This window comes from Carassius carassius, chromosome 39 (assembly GCF_963082965.1).
Source record: "Carassius carassius chromosome 39, fCarCar2.1, whole genome shotgun sequence".
Classification (NCBI taxonomy): domain Eukaryota; kingdom Metazoa; phylum Chordata; class Actinopteri; order Cypriniformes; family Cyprinidae; genus Carassius; species Carassius carassius.
In genome coordinates this window covers 25,424,349-25,439,201 of record NC_081793.1, presented here as the reverse complement: position 1 = coordinate 25,439,201, position 14,853 = coordinate 25,424,349, and the positions used below count along the sequence as shown (strand labels likewise).

General features: G+C 37.6%; 1 protein-coding gene across 8 annotated transcripts in view; it reads right to left on the bottom strand.

Moving 5' to 3' along the window:
• The window catches only part of LOC132121681 (cadherin-18-like), a 214,639-nt gene that overhangs the window by 62,592 nt on the left and 137,194 nt on the right, over positions 1-14,853 (bottom strand). For 6 of the 8 annotated variants that reach the window (XM_059531347.1, XM_059531346.1, XM_059531352.1 and 3 more), the window contains one exon: positions 625-919. In XM_059531347.1, coding sequence (XP_059387330.1) covers positions 625-919 — 295 coding nt within the window. The remainder of the gene's footprint in view (positions 1-624; positions 920-14,853) is intronic. The other 2 variants (XM_059531353.1, XM_059531351.1) reach the window with 1 other exon arrangement.

Here is a 14,853-nt window from a genome sequence, read left to right as displayed (position 1 = left end):
CAACTGTGTTAAATAGTAAAGTGTTATATATGTAAAGTGTTAAATACAAAATCAATTTAAAACTTAACTGTGTTAATTTTAGCAGCATTCAACAAATTTAATTGAGATCATAAGTTAATATAATGCATTAACTTATTCCACATTAGTATTTCTATCACAATCTCATAAACCCCCTGCAGTCCCATCACAACCCCCTAGGGGTGGAAACCCTGGGAAAACCCAGCTGCAAGGGAATCTCTCTATCTCTCTCTGTCTTTCTCGCTGTATATATTTTCACTATTTCTCCTAGTTGAAGTGGAGCGTTCTGGAGAAAGCATGAGCACATAGAGCTCTCTAAGAGCTGTCGGGCTCCTGAGGGAACTCCAACCGCAAAACACACAAAACAACAGCATAAAAGCCAGAGGCTGGACAGAAAAATTAGTTTGGAGTGAATCTCAGAGACCTGAATTATAAGTGATGGATCTAAGAGAGTGACAGCTTATGAGTACAAGCCTCTAGTTAGAATAGTTTTTTGACAGCTTTTATTTATTTATTTATTTTAATTTGCACACACACCATTTTTTAACAGACAAAGTCTGGACAAGTGTGGACAAAAAAAGATCACAAGAAAACAAGAATTCTCACCAACTTCCGACATCTCAGGCACAGATGTGACGAAGGGTCCATCAAGGAATTTGGGGGCGTTGTCGTTAATATCCTGAACTTTTATAATGAACTCTGACTCTGGCTCCAGGGGTTTGTCGGTGTTGAGGTCGATGGCCTGTGCGTGAAGAACATAATGTGATTTCTTTTCCCGGTCCAGACTTTTGGTGGCGTGGATGTCTCCCGTTACCTCGTTGATGATGAAGATACTCCCTGCTCCTTCACCACTAAGGATGTATCTGACTGAACCGTCGCCTTTGTCTGAATTAGAATGTAGCTGAAATGAGAGACAAGGAAACATTGGTGTGTGACTACTGATATGAATCATTATAATACAATATATTCAATAACCGGGGCTCATTAAGCACATAATCTTTCAACAAACCCTTAAGCTAGGAACCTTTTATGTACCTGATTTGCAAAAATGAGTAGACCACATTCATTACATTCAAAATGGTTGCTAGGGTGCTCTCTGTGGTTGTTAGGCAAATACTTACTCTTCAGGAAGTCAACCTACAAATGTATTACTTTTAGAACTGTTTTTGCACATTAAACTGAAACAGGAGAAAGAATTTAACATCAAAAAATTATACACATCACCGTTAAAGTGATTTTATATAGAAAAGGAGGATGCTGTGCACTGTTGTGTTTTACTGAATTATGTATTTGCCTGGAGGTTTTTGACTGTAGGATTATCCTCTGAGATATGCAATCTTAGATCATTCAGTGTTGACACGAGATCTTACACTACTACAATGTCCACAGAAAGAGAGAGGGAAGAGGCAAGCCAAAAAACCTGCTTAACTGATAAAAAGGGGATTACACAGCTCTCTAGCCAATGACTGTCCTCTCAAAAATCTTAATGACAAATACAACATTTCTAAAATAATAACGGTTCCCGCAGACTGTACCTGAGCGAATTTAAATAAAACTTGTATATGCACATTTATACACTAATTTCTTCATTAACCTAAAGTACCATAATATATGAATGCTTTATAATTGTAACAATTAAAAAAAAAAAAAAATTATTAAATTTATATCATATTTTTATTGATTGGTTGCATTGCAGGTCATGATATTTGGGCAAACATTTGCGTAACTGTCACAATACCAAAACTCTTAATGACTATTAAAAAGGCACGAATATATTTTTTTATTCTTCTGTTGATTTGGTGGTGAAATGTGACTTGAATACATAAGATTCACACATCTAAATGCCATCTGCTTCTTTACGTCTTTGCTTTGACAGTTACCTCTCTTTGGGAACTGAAGGGGTGATCAGACATGAAAATAAACTAGCACATGTTGGGTTGGATGTATGACTGCACTGCATGCCCTCTAGATGCACCACATAATAATTAATGAAGCCCTTAATAACAATACTAATATTCCCACAACATGGCAAGAACTGACAAGACCGGTTAATGTTTCAGGAAGCCGTAATGTGAACCCATGGGATAACTACTGTCTGAGCTCTGCACACAAGTAGTCTGCTCAATGCATGGTGTCTCAAGGCTCATTGGTTTTGTGATAAGGCAAAACATTGACAGAACACTCAAAGCGCTGCAAGCTCCGGTTCTCCTGAGTGTTTTATTGTCACTATCCAATAAGTGTCAGATTGTGATCCACTCAAACACAGTTTAATGACTCAAGCACAGACTAAAGCAAACAAAAGCTTATACCTTGAGCCATGCAAGCACAAGAAATCAACATCAAACCTATTTACTTGCCTAATAAACATCACCGGTCTTACTGTGCATAAATTATTGTTTTATTTTTTACTAGTAACCGAATGGGTTTTTAGGCAATGTTATAGCAAACTTGCATTCAGGTCTGGATTCATTCTGGTATGAAACATTCACTTTTTTTCACGATCTGATTAATTCAGTACAATTCCAAGGAATATACTGAATTCAATAGGAATTTTCATCATCATTACTGCAGTCTTCACTGTCACATGATCCTTCAGAAATCATTTTAATATGATTATTTGATGCTCAAGAAAATTTTTATTAATGTATCAATTATTGAAAAGTTGAGATGCTTAATAGACAGACAGACAGACAGACAGACAGACAGACAGACAGACAGACAGATAGATAGATAGATAGATAGATAGATAGATAGATAGATAGATAGATAGATAGATAGATAGATAGATAGATAGATAGATAGATAGATAGATAGATAGATAGATAGATAGATGCAGGTTGAATAAAAGAGACAATTCATTCATTTAATCTTAATATTGTATGTGGCATTTTGAGTCACATCTCCGCTGGCCTAATGATCATTCAAGACATTTTCTAAAACTATGAGTAGCTAACACAACACAAATGAAACACTTTAAATACATTAGCAAGTGCAAATAAGATCCCAGACATCGATAATGAAGTTATAATTTGATAAAAGTGTATTACAACGACCGCAGTATTGACTTGGCAGCCCAGTCAGTGGATATTACCCAAGAAAAATGGCACAAAAGACATTAGACACTTCAATCACACCATCGAATGAAGGGGTGAAACTCATTCCCTGGCTTATTTGACTGTTTGAGGCCAATAATTGTGCAAACCGTGGCTGGTTATACAAACAGTGATGTTGAAATTAAACCGTAATTAAAGGAGAGCATGGGCTGATTGCACAGTCAGGTCTTCGGCGGGAGTGAACTGTCCGTTTCTGTAAGTAAACAGAGCACTTAGGTGAGCAGTCAGTAATTAGCTGAACGGTCAGAGCTCATACTCGGGTTTGAACCTCTCCATTCAGAAGACAAGCTAATGAGACTTTATGGTAGAAGCCCATAAACAAAATCAGTTGCAGCCACAGAGAATCTGCAGCAATTATTTGACATTATCTTCTCAAAAAACAATAAACTTTTGCGGTCCGGCCTGGCGCCCCCAGTCCACAATTTTTCTGCCGAGGGTAGGGGTGTGTGACATGAAGATTTTTGATTGTGGATGATAAAAATGTCTCGATGATCTGCTTTTTTATAAATATCATTGTATTGTGCAGCGCACATTCTATCAGCTGCAGCCTGCAGTTTTGGCGCTGCCGAATCAATCTAGCATATTGTCCAACGCGACATATATTAAAATCAGTGTTATCTCAGCTGTAGAGTTAATCCTAAGGGACACTGTACTTATTCACAATCACAAAAATACAGAGATTCAAACAAGCACCATCTCTGTGACTAACTGGACTACCTTCAATCTGGTTTCTCTACAATCAGTGAAGGCCATAATTGTTAAACTGAAACATTCCTCTTCTCCATGTGATATAATACATCCTCACTATCTGAGACAAATAATTGACACAGTGGGACCAAAGCTTGTGTCATTGTTGAATAAATTATATCTGGATTTATACCAGACAATCTGAAAATGGCCACAGTCTCTCCGATCTTAAAAAAAAAAAAAAAAAAAAACTTCACTTGACACTACTGTTTTATCCAATTTTCGGTCAATATCTGTATTACCGTTTCTTTCTAAGGTTATGGAAATACTTGTGTGTTTACAGCTTTAGTCCTTTTTAACAAATAATCAGATTTATGAGACATTCCAGAATGGGTTCAAATCTTTGCACAGTACTGAAACTGTGAAAAGTTCTTAATGGTGTTTTAATGGCTACAGACTCTGGAGATTCCAGCCTTCGATACTGTTGATCACGAGATTCGTATCTCTCAATTAGAATCTTTAGTAGGACGGGGAGGTGCTGTTCTAAGATGGTTTAAATCCTGTTTAAGTGATAAAAGATTTTTGGTTAAAATAGGTAATTGTACTTCATCTCTGGGTCTTTCAACATGTGGTGTTCCTCAGGGCTCGATTTTAGATCCTACTCTTTTTGTCTATATATTTACTTCTTCTGCGTTCTGTGTTTAGAAAGCATGATGTTTCTTTTCATTGTTATGCCGATGACTTGCAAATATATTTACCAGTAACTAGGAAAGAAAGTGCTGTAAATACTTTATCTACTCATCTTGATGATGCTAAATTCTGGCTTTCAAAAAAAATTATTTTCTTAAACGCAGATAAAACGGAGTTCATAGTTTTTAACTCCTCAGAGCGCAGGCATCAAAATCAATTTGTTTCCAAGCATCTAAATTCATTTATTTCCCCTTCAGTGCGAAATTTGGGTGTAGAGTTGGATAATTCTTTGAAATTCCATAAACAGATCAGTTCTGTCATAGGCCCCAGCTTCTCCTACCTTCGTCCCTTTCTAAAAAGAAAGACATTTCTTTCAGTAGTTTCCCTAGAGATCGCAAACCACGCCTTCATCACGTCATGACTGGATTACTGTAACTCGCTGTACTATGGCATCTAAAAAAACTCTAATTTCTCGTTTACAGGTAGTACAAAATGCAGCAGCTAGATTTCTGAAGGGGTGTAACAAATTTTAGCATGTTACACCCATTCTGACTGAGATCTCGCATTGGCTGCCTGTTCAACACAGAATTGAGTTAAAACAAAATTATATTCACCTATAAATCATTGAACAATTTAGCTCCGCCTTATGTTACAAACCTACTTCATCCCTACATTTCCACAAGACGATTAGGGTCCTAGGAAAAATTTATCCTCCAGATCCCTTGAACTCATCTAAAGATGAGAGGAAATAGAGCATTCAAAGTGGCTTGTCCTACTCTCTGGAAGAACTTACCATCTCATATTAGAATAGACTCCACTCTACTTGTGTTTAAATCTTGCCTAAAAACTCATCTTTTTACTTTGGCATTTAATGATTGATTTCGCTATATTCATGTTATGTGTATTTGACATTATGCTATAAATGTTTTACTTATTGTATTTGTGCTATTGACTTTGTACAGCACTTTGGTCGGCTTTTAGCTGTTTTTAAATGTGCTTTATACATTAAACTTGATTTAAATTTTTGGGTAAATTATTCCTTTAAATGTTAATTAATAAAACACCAAACAAAGAGAAAAATTATTCATTACTCTTGACTGGAAAACTTAATATAATATAATATAATATAATATAATATAATATAATATAATATAATATAATATAATATAATATAATATAATATAATATAATATAAATCAATATATATATATATTGAAAACACCATTTCACCCCTACCACTTTAGAAGTCTATGCATGCCACTGTGGTAGAATAAGAGTGAAGATGTTCAGATGAGATGTTGTCAGGCCATATGTCAGTAAAAACCAATTTTCCTGTCCTGTCAGCCAATATACTGTGCATGTGCTCTTCAATTGCACGCACAAATGCGGCGGCGAGTGCTGCAGCCTGTATCATTTAATTTAAAGCACACAAAAAAAAAAACTATGAGCATGCAATGTGGTAGTAATTTCATCCGTTGAGTCATGAAGTTACCATAAAGGCAATTAAAGCAGCCTTAAAACTGTGCATGCAAGTATGTATTTTTGCTATATTTGAGTCACACTTAAGAACATGTCTCTGAAATGGTTTTCAAAACTGCCCTGGAGCAGCCCAGCACTGTCTCCCTCATCTAACACACCCATTCAACTCATCAGCTCATTAGTAGAGACTTTAAGAACTGAAGTGGGTAAGAAAAGGTAAAGAAAAAAAAAAGATGCATGTCAGATCCGTTTCATGTGCAGCAGTGGCAGCTCTTAAAGCAGCCAAAATAACCTAATAACCTGTGTTGTCTGTTAATCAAAGAACAAAAGAAAAAATTAGGAAATCAATAACTTTTGCAGGTTTAATGATTCATCTATATTAAATTTAGAGTTTAGTGTTTGAACTTTGTAAGGTTTATACTAAACCTCCATTTCGTTTCACTAAATGTATGATACTTGCATTTCTTTGGCCTGGAATGAACGTCTGAATGCAAAGTCTTGATGGTTTGGAAGTTCAGTGGTGTAAGAGTCCCGATCACGTTTTTCCGGTTTTGAAGAGTGATGAATTTCAAAGATGTCTTGACTTGAGGGTGATTGGGAGTTTCTTCCCAGTGGAAAGTGAAAAAGAGCTAAGAGAGAGATAAGCTGAGATCCTATGATCTTTGGTGAATGGAGAGACAAGGCACAAAGGCCTGGCACATGCTTAGGGGTCCAAGAGAGTTCTAGATTCATCTTCTTCATCCCCGTAGGATCTAAAAGAACTGCAGACTGAAGGCGGGGTCACTGATGTGAGGCCTTTAAGATCTGAGAAGGTTCACACCTCTCAGGATGGGCTCGTCCAATGAGAAAGGCTGAAATTCCAAGCGGGAGTTTGTAAATATTGGGGAGTGTTACAACCCTTTGTGTGAAATTTGCATATGTAATTGGATGAGAAGTTGATATAGAAACTAGTAAGGATTCTTAGAACACTAATATGTTGAATAGGTATCAACATAAAATATACACCAGGGGTGCCCAACCCTGCTCCTGGCGATCGACTGTCCTGCAAAGTTTAGCTCCAATCCTAATCAAACACACCTGCCTTTAATGTTTAATTGAACCTGAAGACCTTAGTTAGTTGCTGATTAGGGTTGGAGCTAAACTTTGCAGGACAGTCGATCGCCAGGAGCAGGGTTGGGCACCCCTGATATACACTCTTGTTTAGATCATCAGAAGATGAATTCAAAGATACTAAACATGGTAAGATTACATATAGGTAAGATTACATAAACGAGTGGTTCTATCATAAGCATGCATAAAACAGTCAAATTCAACAAACAATATACAAGAACATAAATAATATACACAGTGACCTAAAGGATATGCGTGTTCATTCAAAGAGAGGTTTTCTCATGAAATTGTTAGAGATGAGTCCCTTTTTATGGGCATTATGAGTGAGATTTTGAGAGACTTAAGAGTTGCTATGGAACCAGAGCCCTGTTCTGCCTTTTTAGGGGTGATCGTTGCATTTCGGGGGAAGGGTCCATAGACCTTTTGGTTAGATGAGGGGATGTTAGATATTATTTGTTATATATAACAAATAGTTGTGTGTCTAATTGTTCCAGATGCTACACAATCCTGTAACCAAGCCACTCGTGAACGAGAAAAAAAACATCAGAAGCATTTCACCTGGGGTAGGGAGAAAAAGAACTGGACAGTTGCACATTTGTCCACAGTCCTCTTTTCAGATGAAAGTCAATTTAGCATTTCTGTTGGAAATCAAGATCTGGAGTCTGGAGGAAGACTGGGGAGGCACAGAGTCAAAGCTTCTTGAAGTCCAGTGTGAGGATTCTGAAGTCAGTGATGATTTGGGTGCCGTGATGTCTACTGGTGTTGCTCCATTGTGTTTTATCAAGTCCAAAGTCAATGCAGACATCTACCAGGAGATTTTGGAGCACTTTATGCTTCCATCAGCTGACAAGCTTTATGGAGATGCTGATTTCATTTTGCAGTAGTACTTTAGCACCTGCCAACAGTGCCAAAACCACTTCCAAGTGGATTGCTGACCATGATATTAATGTGCCTGATTGGCCAGCCAACTCACCTGACCTGAACCTCACAGAGAATCTATGGGATATTGTGAAGAGGAAGATAAGTAACATCTGACAAACAATACAGCGTAGCTGAAGGCCGCTATCAAAGCAACCTGGGCTTCAATAACGCCTCAGCAGTGCCACAGGCTGATCACCTCCATGCCATTCCGTATTGAAGCAATCATTTGATCATTTGTATAAAAGGAGCCCCAACCAAGTATTGAGTGCATAATTAAACCTGCTTTGGAGATCTTGAACATTTCTGTTTTGGAAATCTTTTTTACAAAATATTCAATTTTTTTGAGATACTGAATTTTAAAATTTCCTAAGCTGTAAGTCATAACCATCAGAAAAAAAATCAAATATTTTAGTTTGTGTGCAATGAATCTATAATATAAGAAAGTTTGCTTTTTTATAAAATTACAAAAAATAAAGAACTTTTCCATGATATTCACATTTTTTGAGATGCACCTGTATGTTATATGTATATTTGTATTTTAGCAATACAAAGTCTTTACTGTCACTTTTGATCAATTTAATGCATCCAAGCAGACTAACAAACAAACAAACAAACAAACATATATAAATAATTGAATCGCTTACTGAGTTTTGAATGCTAGTGTATGTAAAAAAAATTACATGCCATATTGTGCATCTTTAAAACAAACAATTTGCTTTCTGCTGCTGTTGTAATAATGGCATTGTGATAAAAGGTGCTATTGGGATTCCTGTTATCACAATGCCACTATTGCACACACAGACACACAAACACACACACAGTGCTTAATTTGTCATGAGGTGTGTGTGTGTGTGTACTAATGGCATTGTGATAACAGGTGCTATTGGGATTACACACACACACACATGCACACACACACACACACACACACACACACACACACACACATTTGTTTTTGTGAAAAGTGGGGACATCCCAGAGGCGCAATGGTTTTTATACTGTACAAACTGTATATTCTATGGCCCCACACAATCCCTACACCTAACCCTAACCCTCACAGGAAACTTTGTGCATTTTTACTTTCTCATTACTTACCCATGTCATTATACAAAGGTGTGTCCTGATATGTCAAAACAACAAGCACACACACACACACACACACACACACACACACACACACACACACCAGACCTCATAACAAATTAAACAGGATTCACTCTGAAGTCCCAAACTCTACACCATCAGGACTGCTGAACCCAACCCCATTCTTTTTACACTCCAGCTCTGCTGCTTCCAAATTTGGTCTGAGCTACACAAGAGAACATAAATTTCACTTAACCTGCAGTCAGGCTTCTAATTTGGCCATTGGCTTAGCTGGGCACAGGCTAATATATCACACTCTGTCTCAACATCGGCTCCAATGACGCGCAGTCAAGCCCTCACTAATGGCAGGAAACAAAAGTGGCACTGGGTCAATAGAGCCAAGACCAGCCAGCTAAAACACATCGTGGGCCATCATTCCTGGAGTGATAACAGAGTGCAATGTATTAACTTTATAAATTACATTTAAGTGCCACATATAAAACAGAATCCCGTCTGTATATCAACTATTTCAAGCCCACTGAACAAATTAAGCTAAAATATTAAAAGGCAAAGCAGGTGTGACACTAAGAAGAAACATCTCCTCCACTTTATCAAGCTCTTTATGAAGAGAGAGAGTGTCTCAAGCATAGTGTGAGTTCAGTCTTACACTGTGTAAGGGAAACAGGTCAATTTAGCTCAAAGGGAATCATTTAAGATTTTAAAGGGAATTTGAACAGAATCACTGTTTCACGGCTGATCACTGAGACGCCCTGCGATTCACTGAACGAGCCGTTTAACATCAAATCTGCGCTGGATATTGATATCCAAACTATAGTGAAAACACCATCAATTAGCACAGTAACCAGATCGGCAGTTTAAGACATTAACTTGTAAGCACAAAACACAAGATACTTCTCTTTTCAATATGAATAAGACTTTATTAGATAAATCTAAGACATATAAACTAATCTAACACAAACACATGCACGCACACATTCACACAAGTGGAAGTTCAGTAGTCGTTGAAGTGACGTCTTGGGAAGCCCGTGGTTGGGCGTTGACTGAAGATGCAGAGTTGTGTGGCTGGTTGAAGTTGAACGGGCAGTCGAGGTCAGACGGTGTTACAAAACTTAACTCAGAACACGAAACTCTCAAACGGAAAAGAAAAGAAGTAAAGTTTGACGAGACTAGGTGGTGTTTCTTCTCATCGTGGCTAAGTAGCAGCAGGCGTGCAGGCCGAAGCACGCTGGAACCGCGCTCAAAGAACAGTGATGACAAATAGCATGGCTAAAAGCTAAAGCTAAGAAGCAAAGCTAAAAGCAAACTAAAAGCATACTAAAAGCTGGCATGACTGATAGCAAAAGCAGAGCTAAAACTAAAAGCATATAAATGAATATGGAGTTAAGCGATGGACTGATTCATTTATAAGTCTTTTTGGAGTTCATTTTGGTCCATATATATGTAGAAAAGACAGTTTCTGTGTCATTATCTGACAAAGATTTCTGTGGAGACCAGAGGTTCAAAGCCCCCCCCCACCCCCCCCCCCCCTTAGGAATTTCAGTCTGTGTAGTACTCTCATGGGTTAACACGTGATGTCCGACGTTGCCTATCAAATACGAACAACAAATTTGACAATCTCTTCTCTGAATTGAAATTGTCAATAATTGTTCTAGTGGTGTTAATGTTGAAAGCTGTTCAGTGAAAGGGTTGGTTGGTCATCTTGCTTGGGACTTGTGGCACAGAGTGTTTTATGACTTCCTGTTGCCTTACTGAGGAATTTGGCTCATGTTTCAGCCACAGCCCTGATCGACTCTTTAATTTGTCTGGTTCGAGTCATTTCTGCTACAACTGCAAAAATAAAGTAATATAAAAGGTATCATATTTGATACACAAATTTCTGTGCCTAAATTATCATTGTATAGCCTTCAGTTTTAACTGGCTGTTATCATTATATAACATTTTAGATATTACAGTACTAAATATTACTATATCATACTGTGACGAGTGGGGCGGGGCCAGGGCTGGACTGGGACAAAAAATCGGCCCAGGCATTTTTGCCCAGACCGGCCCACTATATGATCATAAACATCACCCATCTTTGCACGCCCTTAATTATATGCATACCAACTCCTATTCATTAAAACCACTAATGCCATGTAATGAGTGAGTATAGGAACGAGTGAGAGTTAACAGATGAAATAAGTCAAAATTTTATATTTATTAATACAGTTGAACTATACTCCACAGCGGTGAATCCTAAAACAAGCTATAAGTGGCTCTGGCATAGCAATACCAGTGTTTCTTACAGGATTTTTGTGAAAACTATGGTGGTGTGTCCTCGGTCGTTCTAGGGGTGTTCGGGGGCATGCCCCCCTGTGAGAAAATTTTGTGCATTTTAATGTTAAATTCATTAATCTGGTGCACTTTGAGAGTTCAAAATTAAAAGCTCCAACCCATATTCAGTGTGCAAATTAAACAAAGAAAAATTCAAACCTCTTTTAGTTACAGTGTCTATTTACATTACACCTATACATAATAATAGTTATAATATTAATCCAATGACAGTAATAGCCATATTTTGTAAAACAAATGCACAAAAAAATAAAGGAAACTTTCTTAATTAGTTGTACCAATTTCTATACTTGAAAGAGATAAGCACATGATCTTTTATTTTGACGCAAACTGCATCAAGCTTTTATTTTGGCGGAAAACATGGTTTACAAACGCCTCTTATTAAATTTCTAGTGAATTGCGGTAATCGTCAACTATGCAGATGTGGAAATAATCTACACTCATGACATGGCCTAAGTGTTTTGAAAGTAGTTATGCTTACCGCAGGCTCTTCACTTTCTCATCTCTCTCCTGATCCTCCGTCCTCACTATCATAATCTGCCACAGGAGCTGATGAAGGTCAGAAAACATATATTTTGACACAGTTTACAGTGTATGCTTTAAGGGCCTGGTTCTATTTTTTCACGCTATTTATCTGCACATTCCTTGCGTTTCTTCTCCATCTTTTTTTACAGATACACACTGACACTGCTGCGGCTCGCTCACTCGTTTAAAGTTGTGATTGGGCCAGCCCAGTGTCAATCAAGAAAAGAGCCAATGGGCCGCTGATCTACGGGTTTCATGGGCTGGTCTGTCAGAAAAAAATCTAACACTGACTTTGACCAATGCATTACACCGGCACAAACCCAGCGCCGCCAATTAAGCAAAACAAAACAAAACGAATGGGCCGCCGATGTACAAATTTTATGGGCTGTTAAAAAAAAAAAAAAAAAAAATATGAGTATGAGATATATCGGCCCAAAAAGCACGTCGGCCCACCGGGCAAATGCCCAATGGCCAATGGCCAGTCCAGCCATGGGCGGGGCAGAGGGATGTGGGAATACGAGTGAGGCCGGTGGAGTGATTGGGAAATAAGCGACACCTGCGACCCACCACCGGTCTCGAGTCCCACAGAGGAGATGGAAGAATATAAAACTGGAGCGACGACAGTGAAGGACGAGAGAGGACCAGGCCTGGGCGTTATTTTATGTTTTGGTTTTATTTTGTGCGCATCAGTCGTCCATGAGGGGCTGGTGCGCTGTTTTGTGTTTATTTTGTAATTAAAGTTTCATTTGATTGTCCGCCGGTTCCCGCCTCCTTCTTCCGGATGAATATGAAGGTTTAATTCATTACACATACTAAATAAGTTTTTTTGTTGTCTTTTTTTGATGAAAACAAATGCTGTGAAAGAAAGAAAAGAAAAATAAGATTTGTTTTAAAGACTGTTTGACTCATTAGATTACTCCATTGGCAAACACCATTTTCTCCCCTTGCTTTAAACAAACCTCATTAAATTGTGTTATATTGTTGCTTAAAACAAGAAATTATATTAAGATAAACAACATTAATTAAACATATATTCTCTGAAAAAAATTAATATACCTTGCAAGTAAACGAGCCTGTCCTCCAACAAAAAACGACCATATAGGTCGTTTGTGCAAACACCTTATTACGACCTATATTTACGTTTTAATGTTAAGCGCCCTCTAGCGGGCATAAAAATAATGCCAGTATCGCGTTGCGTCTGTCGTCATGAAATGACGTATAACGTCATTACCAATCAAAACGCACGTTTATTTAAATGCAATGTGTGGGCTTTTAACACCGATCTCACAGTATTTCCTACATATTTTAAAACCTAACCCTCACAGAAATCATGCTAAATTATGATTTATTGAGCATATACATTTTCATGCACGTCTGTTCCCTGGGCTCAAACCCATGATAGCATGATGACATATCAAGGTATAACGCAATAATCTACCAACTGAGCTACACAAAACGCATACTAGAGTGCAAATAAAAGAGTACAAAACATTAATATGAAAACGACCTTTAGCCGATAGGGGTGCAATTATAGTATATGCTCTGATGGGTCGTATTTCAGGGATTTGGACAAACAACCTATATGAGCGTATTGGTTGGAGGACAGGTTGAAGTAAACTGATCTTTTGTAGGGATGCATAGAAAATGCACCCCCCCCCCCCATGTACTGCCTAAAAACACACAGATATCTTTTCTACTAATGGATTTTATATCCATGCACTTTTTACTGTCTTTTCAATCATTCTTTTATCAAAAACCTTAGTATTTCTGAATTTTAGCATCAGCACTCAGGATGTCCTCCAAAAATGACACCTTGAATAAAAAATCTCACATTTGTACAGCAGCATCCATTAAAAGGAGTGACTGTTACCTCTGAATAATGCTCACAGCAACCCTGTAACCTTGGAAACTCAGCAAATTAACTTTTTCTTTTTCCCCTGTTAGAAGAGAGCAACTGGTCTTTCCAGCTCCTTAGATTTTGTCTATGCTTTAGAGATTATTCCAGAATTTCAAATAAAAGTATCATTTTGAAAAGTTACCAGCTCAGTGCATGCAAGTATGATTCACTTAATGTATCTAACCATATAATGTTTGCAATCACATTACCTGGAGTAAAAAAAAAATGCTGCAAAAGCGAAATGAGTGAAGACAAGTCTCATTAAGTGTGAGTCAGGATGGATGGAGTGTGGGATGGAAAAAAGCCCTCAATAACAGGACAGAATGTCTTTGAGACGCGGGAGGGAGACAGAATGAAGGAGAGGGAGATGGAGGGAGTATGAGGAGGAGCGAAGGAGAATGAGGTCAAAGAGAAAAGTAAACTCATCAATCAACACAGAGCTTTATATTCACAATCAGTAAGGTGGACTTGTCTCTGATTAAACGTATCCCTTTTTCATCTGAAGAGCTTTTAATCAGTGTGTGTTTGTGGCTGTGTGTATGAACAGTGCCTTTGTTAGTGGTTCAATAATCACTTAATTTTCTCCAGCCTGCACTTTTCTAATCAGGTCCATTTGGACAACACTGCACAAAAAATAAATAAATAAAAACAATTTTTTTAGTGCAGCCGCAACCCAGACAAATTAATTATTAGTATTATTTTTTAGAAGTTGCTCTTTTATAGTGCCGGAGACTTACTGTTTTCGTATTTTATTTGGTTAAGTACACACTTGGTCTCAGATGTTCTCTTAAATTATAAATAGAATCAAATGAGATATGTAGTAGAATCATAAAATCTTAATCAATATTGAACCTCCTGGTGTTTGACGTTTGATTTTCAAACTGCTCGAAATACTGGTTAAACTATGTATTACTTAATGAAAACTGGTGAATATTTCTTATTTAGGATCATGAATGTGCATGCCAAGTTTCAACATGT